At 41.9% G+C, this 11,054-nt stretch overlaps 2 protein-coding genes across 7 annotated transcripts; both read left to right on the forward strand.

The window, feature by feature from the left end:
• Window positions 1–2,453: 2,453 nt before the first annotated feature.
• LOC136502210 (protein GLUTAMINE DUMPER 4-like) lies at window positions 2,454–3,279 on the forward strand. The gene has a single exon (XM_066497673.1). The coding sequence runs from the start codon at window positions 2,544–2,546 to the stop codon at window positions 3,075–3,077; it is 534 nt and encodes a 177-aa protein (XP_066353770.1). The 5' UTR covers window positions 2,454–2,543; the 3' UTR covers window positions 3,078–3,279.
• Window positions 3,280–3,996: 717 nt separating this feature from the next.
• LOC136501360 (uncharacterized) lies at window positions 3,997–9,606 on the forward strand. Of its 6 annotated transcripts, none has more exons than XR_010770236.1 (6): window positions 3,997–4,333; window positions 5,817–6,676; window positions 6,786–6,999; window positions 7,172–8,296; window positions 8,372–8,452; window positions 8,810–9,606. XR_010770236.1 is itself a non-coding variant. In XM_066496873.1 (6 exons), exons 4-6 carry the CDS (start codon window positions 8,036–8,038, stop codon window positions 9,116–9,118), a joined length of 651 nt encoding a protein of 216 aa, XP_066352970.1. In that variant the 5' UTR covers window positions 4,046–4,333; window positions 5,817–6,999; window positions 7,172–7,942; window positions 8,027–8,035; the 3' UTR covers window positions 9,119–9,600. The 6 variants fall into 6 exon arrangements, 2 of the variants coding, with proteins under 2 accessions (XP_066352970.1, XP_066352969.1); XR_010770237.1 differs by having other exon boundaries at window positions 4,001–4,333; window positions 6,838–6,999; window positions 8,810–9,605; XR_010770235.1 differs by having other exon boundaries at window positions 4,012–4,333; window positions 5,817–6,999; window positions 7,172–7,510; window positions 7,818–8,296; window positions 8,810–9,600.
• The last annotated feature ends 1,448 nt before the right edge of the window (window positions 9,607–11,054 follow it).

Here is an 11,054-nt window from a genome sequence, read left to right on the forward strand (position 1 = left end):
CCTAAGTGATACCTTTTGACAAGTTCATAAGCCACTCATGCATTTAACTCTTTGCAGATTAACCTCACCTAGAGCCGCCTGAACGTATGTAAGTGAATTGCAGTCTTAGATTAATTTTTGAGGTGCAACTACCTAGTAGTAGTACATGCATTCAGCTCAACGCACACATATATGGCCATCATAATGAATGTTTTCCCAAGACAAACCTTAATATGGTTGTCAACCCTAAACTACGAATCGGGTGACAACCTTCAACTGTCGAAATTAGATAAATTTGATCATGTGGCTGGTTTCATAAATGATTTTCCAAATTCTAAAAAAGATAAAAATATGGCTTGATCTCTAAAATTTCATAATTAGCTTATTTTAAATCATAAAAATATGAAACTAATATCATTTTTTTCTAAAAATGTTGTATACCTGTTTATTTGGAACTGGTTTTTTCCTATTACTTTATTTCTTGTAGTCATGCTTATTGTTTATTTAAAATAGATAAGATCTAGATAACTCTAAATAGAGCATTAACACATGGAAGTTATATTTATAAGAAAATTGGATCTAGTTTCATATTGTTGATTTAAAATAAATTCATATGAAATTTGGAGGTTAAACCAGATTTTTATTATTTTTAGAAAATAAAAAAAACTTTATTTAAAACCTATTGGAAGACCAAATTTATCCAGTTTCGATAGTTGGAATGTATTTGTTACTCGATTATATAGTCCAGAGGTGAAAAATCCACCTAGTGTGCAACCCGAAGGTTGAAAGGTGTACTTCACTCTATATATTGAATATAGTGTATATGCAAACTATAAATTGTAACGACCATAAGTAATAGCAAGAACTTACAAGTAAGATGGCGTGAACTATTTCATTCGTTACGAAATATTGTTTTAGCTTTTTCCTAATCAGAAGTTCCTATAGAAGTTTATCAACATCTAGGACATCAAATTGGCTTCATTAAATCAACTATAAAGTACTTATTTGTTTTTGTTCTTTTTCATATTTTCGTTGCAAAATATGTGTACTGTCTACGCCGTCTAAGTTAGATATAAGCTTACGTACTTAGATAAAATAAAACGGTAATGTTACTTAGATATAACGGTAATGTTACTATAAAGACGTCCAGAAGGTCGGACGCCTCGCTCCACTCGCTGCTCGCCAAGAAAAACAAAATCAACTCCCACACGCTTCGCTCCACTCCACTCCGCTCTGCTCCTGCCCTTATCCCTTCCGCGCTCCTCATCCCCTGCCGCAGCGCACCAACGCTCAGCATCCTTCCCCATCGGGAGCCCCCAACGCTTGCAGATCCGACGACCCTCTCCCCCACCCCGCGCGAGATCCATGGAGCAGGACCGAGATCCACTCGCCTCTGGCGAGATCCATGAAGGTGGTCGCGGCGGTGTTGCAGGGGAGTGGACGGCTCTCCTCCACCCTGTGTGCGGCGCCCTCCCCACCCCCGGCGGTGCCCTCTCTAACCCGGCGACCAAGCTCCCCACCCTGGCAGCCATGACGCTCCTCATTCCCATCCCCTACCGTCGCCGCTAAGCCAAGCCCGTTACTAGTGGCAGTGGTGCTCGTACGCCGCCGCTCGCCACCAGCTCCGACCCCGACGGCTGGAATCGACCGGCCCAGGCTTTCTCTCTCCTATGTTGCAAATGTATGTTTCAGGTGTTTCAGTCATTTCAAAACTATGTTGCAGTTGTTTCTTATGGATGTTGCAAAAGTAGATAGGGGGATGTTGCACATGTTGCAAGTGTTTTAGAAGTATGTTGTAAGCGTTTGTTCAAAATGTTTCATCTATTTCTTGACGTATTTGCAATCATTTTTTATCTGGATGTTGCATATTTTTACACATATGTTGCAACAGTGTGTTCCAAATGTTTCGGTTGTTTCAGGCTTATGTTGCAGTAGGTGTTTTTTCATGTTGCAGTTTTATTTGGATGTTGCATATGTTTCACACACATGTTGCAAGCGTATGTCCAAAATGCTTCATCTGTTTCAAATGTATATTGCATTCATGTATTTCATGTTGCAAGCGCAGACCGTCGGCGTTGGTGTCCATGAGGGTAGGGCGTTGGTGCACCGAATCTAGAGCGGCGGTTCGGATGCGAGTGCGGGAAACGGAGCTAGCTTAGGCGGCGCACAAATCCGAGCGGATGGGGCGGAACAGCCGTGGGCGTTCAATTCGGATATGATGGACGCGGCGTCCGGACGTCCGGGCGCCAGTGCTGCGTAGATAAAAACAAAATGCTCAGTAATTTGGCATCATTATCTTATTTGGAGCAGTAACTTGGGCTCAACAAGAAAAATCATGAAGTTCCTCAAGTCCCGAACAAATATCTTCCTCTTTTTAGAGCACAATAAAAATCCCGACTCCTAACTTTCTATAAATACCTCTCATCAGCCTCACCCTCCAGTTTGTCATTTCCCCTACGCCAAGCCACCTATGATCCCTCTCTCTTTCCCTGCTTGCCAAGAACTGCCAGTTGCCACACACAGCCTCGGCCTCGCCCCTCTGACGATCTGAGCTTATTGAAGCCATGAGGCCGGCACCAACAAGTGTTTCCAGGCCCACGTCGACGTCGACGACTTCGCCGGCAGCACCACCGCCACCGCTGGCGGCCGCGGCAGTGGCGGCCTCGCCGTGGCACTCGCCGGTGCCGTACCTGTTTGGCGGGCTGGGCGCCATGCTGGGCCTCATCACGCTGGCGCTGCTCATCCTTGCCTGCTCCTACTGGAAGCTCAACAACTACCTCGGCACCGGCCGCGACGCCACCACCTCCGGACCCGGAGCCACGGATGGCGAAGACGACGGCTCCAAGTCGCCGGCCGCGGCCTCTCCCGCGACGTTCGCTGACCTCGTCGCCGTCGTCATGGCCGGGGAGAAGATACCCACGTTCTTGGCCGCGCCGATCGTCCGCCGAGCGCACGGTAACAGCGCCGCCGCCACAACCACCGGAGAAGGGTCGCTGGAGACGGAGGAGGAGGAGCAGGAGAGCCGCGGCAAAGCAGGGGAGGGGGAGAGCGGTGTGGTCGCCGACGCCGAACGGGGACGGCAGCTAGATCAGGTGTGAAGTGAACACAGCTAATGGAGAAAACTGAAAGGGCGGTCCGTGAGAAACTTTCTGCTCGATCTCTTCCTCCAAATTTTGTTTGGTTATTAATAATTTCGCAGCTCGTGTCAGGATTTGTAAAAAGTTTTGTGAGAAGGATGAAATTACATGATTCGTGACCGGGAAAATCTTTTTGGCTCAGTGTTTGGCTGTGTAGTTGTTTTACTTCGATTATTTATCTTCCGGGAGCTGTTTCTGATAGTAGCACAGCTTCATGTACGTTTCAGGTAACGTAACGTGAAATGGGGGAATTAAAAAGAAACCTTTTGCAGAAAATATGGAAAAGCAAAATACCACGTTATTCTTCATTTCCCTTCAAAATTAAATCCTTTCATATATAATAAGGAACGATTGGTCTGAATTTCTTAAAAAATATTATACAATAACGTTGTATCTGGACATATGTACACTGTCATGTTAGCCACAGTGTACTCATACACATGTTTTAGTATAAAAAGAAGTATTGACAACCGAAATTGTTTACCATAAGGTGATCTAGGAAACCAAGCATGGCTAGTTTCGGTTTTGATAAACTTTATCAAATTGTAGAACGGAACCATCCGTGGCTTTTGTCGAGATTGTCAAAATATTTAGAATTCGGATGAAGGAGTTACGGCTATTTGAACATACAGATCGAGGAAACAAGCCATGCCGATTTCGAAAACCGGCCAAACCAATTTTGCTAACCAAATCTAAGTTATGAGGTATATTTTGACAAGGAATTTGTATGTGTTTTGAATCCTACCACTACCACAAAATGGAATACCCTTGAGGGTCATCAATTTCCTTGAGGGGCGAGATTGAGCACTCAAGGAATATGTATTACCTTGGCGGTGGCTAAAAACCCCCCAAGGAAATGTATATTTCTTGAGTGTTATTTCACACACTCAAAAAAAATATGCATTTGCTTGAGTGTATTTGGGAACACTCAATGAAACACTGATTTCTTGAGTGCCAGCCGTCAAGAATTTTTTTTCCCTTTGCCGCGCATCGAAGGCGCCAAAACTTCCCGCGCTAGATTTTGGCCTGTAAACAAAAGCCCAACATTGGCCTTTTAACCATCGACACGCCTGGTGCCCAGCCGAGCAACCCTATCCAGTTGTCCCCTCCCTGTCTGCCTCCCAAATCGAGTCTCCTGCGACGGCTCCTGCGCGGTCAGCAGCGGCTTCTGCGGCGGGTCCTGCTCAAGCGGTCGGTGGCCAGTGGCGGATCTACAGGTACCCTGCAATCCACCCATGTGTATAGTATAGAGGAACTCATCTAGTCTGTCGTGGGCATGAAACGATCGGCGCCTGCACATTCACCTGCATGCGGCCGACCTGATGCCGGCAGCTGAGCTCCGAGCCTCTGATGACGGCCTGGACAGGCCGCCCACCAGCTGCTTCTAGATGTGGTACAGTCGGCGCAACTCATTGATCTGTTGCGCAGAAGAATGGCAGCTAGATTCCTGAATTCAGGTGTCTTGCGTTCGAGTGGTGTGGTTCCTGCTGCCTGAAGGTCTCTTCGGGTCTGAACATGGCCATCTTCATGAGCTCCGCGTCGCAGTGACCGGCCAGCTTCTCCATCTGCACCGTCCTCTGTCCTTCTCCTTTAGATCTTGACTACCGGTCCTTGCTGTCAGTTGAGATCAAAGTATCATGCAACTAGAATTAGTTAGCATTTAGTCTGTATGCTAGTATTATTTTAACATAGTACTCATATAGATATTCTCTTATCTTTTATTTCTGCTTGTGATAGATCTTAGTTAGCATTTAGTTTGCATACGTTTCTTTTCATCCTGTTTATATTTTTTTCTTTACATCGCACATTCATATATGTTTGACATGTGTTTAGAGTTTACATTTATCTTTTTTAGGGTATACAATTTAATTGTAGTTCATGCAATTTTACAACTTAATCTTTAACTAGCAAACATGCCCGTGTGTTGCAACGGGAAGAAAAAAAAAGGTTGGGCCATATGTGGGCGGTTACAATTTACATTGTAGTTCATGCAATTTTACAGCTTAATCTTTAAATTGAATAATTCTCATATTTTTATTGCTTATATATCAAATTAAGTCATAAATTTTACAATTATATTATGAGTTGATAAATGATTTTTTACCAAAATATATGTGAAAATTTTGGCGTGGCATACTCTTTGATAAAATCCTGGATCCGAGGGCTGCCGGGCTGCGCAGCGCATACCGCCCTCTGGCTTGACGGCGCCCTCAAGTTCATTCTTTTAGTTGCTATAGGTTCCTTCTTTTTTATCTGATTTGATAGTAGGACTTGAAACCTACAGATTCCAAGGTCAGTTCTGGCGATGGGCACATTGTATTGTTTTGATTTCAGTTTTGGTTCAAAAGTAGTTGCATTGCTGGATTTGTCTATAAATCTCTAGGTTCCATGAAGCAAATAAGAATGATATGCAAGTGATGTATTGATATGTAAGACCATCTCCTCAGATCCATTGCATATGTTTTGTAGTTCTCTGTATCAAACCTTGTACAATCTGTAATTAAAATGAAGCTAATAAAAATGATTCACAAGTGATCTGTTGGTATGTAGGACGATGTTTTTAGATGCGATGCATATGTTTGGTAGTTCTGCATCTCAGACCTTACACTGGAAGACACCTGAGACCAAGAAGCATGTATCTGCAGATAGCATCAAGGTTGACACATGTGCAATTTACTAATTGTTTTCCTTATAAAACAGGAGATGCATGGGCTTCGACACAAAAGTCTTTCGAGTAAGCAGGCTGCACCAAAGGGTGGAGGCACCCAAACAGGTTGTAGTGTTGATGGTGTGAGGTCTAAACCTAACACTAGAAGGACCAGAGCTGAAGCTAGTAACCCCGAAAAGAGCAGTGCTGGTGGTGGTCACTTTGCAAGTACCGGTGATGGTGAGCAGTTTAGAATTAACACTAGGAGGACTAGAGCTCAAGGTAGTAACACCAAAAGGAGCAATGCTGCTTGTGGTCAGTTTGCAAGCAATGGTGAGGGTGAGAAGTCTAGTAACCTCATAAGGAGCAGTGCTGCTGGTGGCCAATTAGCATGTAGTCCTGATGGTGGTAACTCTACAAGGAGCAGTGCTGCTGGTGTCAGCTCCAAAGTGGTTGGGACTGAGGGTGATAACTTAGAAAGGACCAGTTTGAATGGTCTTAACACTCAAACAGTTGGAAATGATTCTGGTAACTCACAAAGGGTCAATTTTAATGGTCTTAACTCTCAAATGGTTGGAGATGTTTCTGGTAACTCACAAAGGAGCAATGCTAATAGTCTTAACTCTCAAATGGTTGGTAACTCACAAAGAAGCAATGCTAATGGTCTTAACTCTCAAATGGTTGGAGATGTTTCTAGTAACTCACAAAGGAGCAATGCTAATGGTCTTAACTCTCAAATGGCTGGAGTTGAAGGTGGTAACTCACAAGTGAACTTTGATAACTCACAACTGAATATTGGTTCCAACCAGTCCTCTCAGGATCCTCCAAAAAGAGGGAGAGCGAAAATGTGCAGGACCAAGTACAAAATACCTCCACGTAGTGGTAGAGTTCAGTCGTAACCTATAGGTCATTGGTAAGTATATGATATCAATTGTGATTAACATTGTAGTTCTTTTCATTCTGCTACATATTTTTTTTGTATATGAAGCTGAATAATTGATTTGTTGACTTGTTTACAACAGCCAATTTAAATATGTTAATTATAACCCTAAATGCTGCAAGTACCCCTCACAGTTAGGAACTATTCTCAAGCGAGAGTACCCAGGTATCATCAGAATATATGATGAGAAAGGCACAATTGTGAAAGTAAAACCGGCATTTTTATGGAATGATTATTATTGGAAAAAGAATAAAGAAGGAATCTGCTGTGCGACAAGAGTGAAGCAGGAGTTCTGGGTATTACACTAACTTATTCAGATTATTCTTTAAATCTTTTTTCTCCATTTCTTATTTCTTCAGTCCAGTGCATTGCATCCTGATTGCATAATTCTAAAAGGATTGAATATTCACTCGGCAAGATTAAATAATTTGTAGTCAGTAATTTATTTGACTTGTCTTGCATATGCAGAGTATGTTTACATCTCATCCACGGCATAGGGCACGTGCTGCAAAAAATCTAGAGAACTATCTAGTCAAGAGAGTAACTAATATGATGTACCAAGTCCGTTTGGAGGCTGTCAAAGTGTCAAGAAATGGTGTCATAAAAATAACGAAGACTGCGATGATACTCGAGCCCGCACCATTGAACTAACAGAAGAACAATACTTGACTTGTCGGGTGGAGTGGTGCAACAGGGCAGTTTGGGCCTTGCTTGCCAAATACTGGACTTCTGATGAGTACAAGGAAAAGGGACGCAGAGGCCAACAATCATGCATGAGTTGTGATGATCCAGCTCAAAATAGAGGAGGTTCAAGAATTTTTGCAGAGACACAACAGTTCTTTAAACGACAAATGCTTGTGTCTTGATTATTTTAGTTTGGAACTGTTGAAAAAATTTGCAGCTTATAATTCTTGTGCAGCTTATAATTCTGCAGCTAGCTTATTTTAGTTGTGACAAGTGCTTGTGTTTTGACTGTTTTAGTTAGGAACCGTTGAAATATGTAGCTTATAATTCTTGTGCAGCTTATAATTCTGCAGCTTATAATCTGCAGCTTACAATGTCTGCTTGCTGCTTATAAATGACACATGCATAATTTGTGGTTTTAATCTTATAGGAATTTAAATCTGGCCGTCTACAGAGTGGGATAAACACATTTGCTGCAATGAAATCTGGAGTTAAAAAAGTGGATATCACTGGAAGGAGTGCTCCAATCCCTAGCCAGAAAGCACAAAAAAGATTGTTATGCTCTGCACAACATGCTTTCAATTGTTCTATAGACTGAATTGAGGCATCCTTTGATACATTTTCCTGTTTCTATGTTAGGATGAGTACATGGCATTAGCTCCAGATGCAAATTCACAAGAACTGGACGGAAGAGCATTGTACACTATAGGACGTGGCATGAAGCATGGCCGCGTTCCAATAGGTGATGGTGCTGTGGATAAGGCAATTGTTCTAGCACATTCCAAATATGTATCTGTTAGGCCACCTGATCCTGATCATTATGAAAGTGTGCTACAAGAAAATGCACAATTGAAAATGAATAATGACATACTTGCAGAGGAAAATAGAATCCATCACGAGCTATTCAAGGTAATAATTTTTCCGTTGTATCTACAATTACTGTGTCCTAAGCATACAATTTTATTTGGATACTTTCAATTGTAGAGTGTGTTTGATCGGATAGATGTAGAACCACCTGCTGAACTGCTTCAACGTCTACAAGACCTTGATGCCTGTCGTCATCAGGTTACATTATTTATTGAATTTGTTTGTGCAATTCATATTCTTTATTTCGATCACAATTCATCTAGAGAATTAATATTGTTTCGTGGCAGAATGCCAATACGAGTTGCAGCAGTGAACAAGTGGATTCTTGTTGATTAACAATGCCATTTTTAGGTTTTATGTTCATGGTAAGGTAGTGAAGAAAAGCTTTGATTGGCAGATGCCTATTTTTTAGGGTTCTCATCTACTAGGTTGTTTTAATAATACAGCAAAACAACCCTCAGTTATTTGATACTTTATAGTAGGCTCTTAGAGATTGAAGACCAAACTTTTATGTTCCAGAATTGTACAAAAATATTTTAATATTGCCTTTTGCAGGCTACTGGGTCACATGGAGGCTCTCATTCTGTTGATGAAGGTGCAACAACGACAATGCTGATGACGAAGACGACGATGATGACTACAGCTACCATGAAAGCGATGATGATGACTGCAGCTACCATCAAGGCAACGATCATGTCCAGTACTTCAATGAAGACGATGATGATGACCACATTGAGGACGATGATGACGATGGCTGTCTTGAAGATGGTGATGATAGCAGCTCCTCCCAAAGCGATGATGATCACCGCTCACCTGAGCAGTGACTATGCATGCAGACAAACTAATTCCAACAACTCCAAGTGACTGCACAATGGGATGTGGACTTTCTTTTGGTTTTATTGATTGGTAGGAACTAAGATGATATTAGGCTGATCTTTTGCTAAGTGCAATATTGCCTTATGAACTGTGTGCAGTATTTGCTTTGTGTATGTGCTGCTATACTGCTGACATGTAGGATAATACACTGTTGCTATCTACCTAAGTCTTATATTTGCAAAATGGACATGTAATGAACCAATGGATATTGGATGTGTTATCTAATCTAGCACTGGTTTAGTTTAATTGTGGCCTCTATCCTGATATTTGTTTTGGTCTACATTTATAATGAATGATCAATATTTTCTTGGCCAATTAAGCCCATGTGCCATGCATTACCTTAAGGGTTAGCTGCCAAGGAAACACATTATTCCTTGGGGGTCGAAACCCTCAAGAAAATTTCTATTTCCTTGAGGGTGTGAGCCCTAAGATAAAGCTATTGTTTTGACGGTTCATTTGTATTACCTTGACGGTGCTAACTCTTAAGAAAATATATATCCTTAGGGCCCAACAAATACCTTGGCGGTAACAAACCCTCAAGAAAATATATATCCTTGGGGGCTAGCTATATTCCTTGAGGGTCGTCAACCCTCAAGAAAATACATATCTTTGAGTGTTGTTACTTTTCCTTGGCGGTGTTAAAAATCTGACCGCTTAAGTATTTCCTTGGCGGTTGAACCCTCAAGGAAATGATTTGTCGCGGCCGGCACTCAAGGAAATAGCTATTTCCCTATCTCTCTACCCTTGGCGGCCATTCCTTGAGCACTAGCCGTCAGTATTGATTTCCTTGGCGGTTTTGGGACTTTCCTTGAGGGTCTTCGGCCCTCAAGGATATTCAGGTTTGTGGTAGTGTACCTAGGTAAGACCTATCGATCCTACAAATATAAAGGGTCATTGCCGATTGAGGAGAGTTCAACTGAACAAAACCAATCTACACATGTACTTTATCATGTTTTCTCTTTTATCCTACTTTTCTAACCCATATACTTGCTATTCATTATATGATCCGATGATCAAAGTTGGTATTCTAGGTTTGTCGGTCGACCTAGAGCAACTTGTCAACATGCACGTCCTGATGGAGTCTCCACCCCCAAGTGAGAGATTGATGGTTCATTTACTATAGTTTGCTTAGAAACTAACCGTTATGGTCACTTAAGTGCGATGGGTATCCTTTATCGGATTGATTGTAAATATAGATGTTATTTACCACATAAGCGTGATAGTTATCTTTTTTAAACGTTGCACCGTCACAATTCCAGGGAATATTAAAGCGAGATACGCGAATTGTTAACCTAGCTTTTGGTCGGAAAAGGTTGCTTAATTATTTTGGGTTGACAAGAGAAGGATCAGAGAGGATGCTTTGCTTCGGTCACGCAGAGAAAACGTTGCTTAATTTTTTGGGTTGCATAGTGCATGGTTTCATGATAAGAGCACGATTTGAATTATAATTAGGACGTGTACATACATATTCGAACCTCGCAGAAACCAACACGGCACATTTGAGATTTGGATAAAATATATCGTGGATAGTTTATAGTATGTTTATCTTGCACCTTTAGTTTTACCCATTTCATCCACTTCATGGCAATGTACGATATGTTTCGAGATATCGAGCAACACCCTAGCTAGTGAAGTACCGTTGCTGTGAAGTGTTAATCGAACCGATGCATGCATGGTTCGGATCGCAATTAAGTCCTATTTTTTTTTCGATAACGTAATTAAGTCCTCGGTTACACGTGTTTCTAGTTTTGGCTTGCACTTCAGTGGTGATTAAAAAAGTGTGAAACGCTTTGGGTTTCGATGTACTCGTTGCAGCCTGGCAAATTAAACCCGGGAAAGCAGGATACATTCAGCTTTAGCCCGGTTTCTGCATGACAAGGTTGCTTGGTTATATGGTTTACAAAAAGGATGCATTTTTGGTTGT

Source organism: Miscanthus floridulus, chromosome 13, assembly GCF_019320115.1.
Source record: "Miscanthus floridulus cultivar M001 chromosome 13, ASM1932011v1, whole genome shotgun sequence".
NCBI classification, from domain to species: Eukaryota; Viridiplantae; Streptophyta; class Magnoliopsida; order Poales; family Poaceae; genus Miscanthus; species Miscanthus floridulus.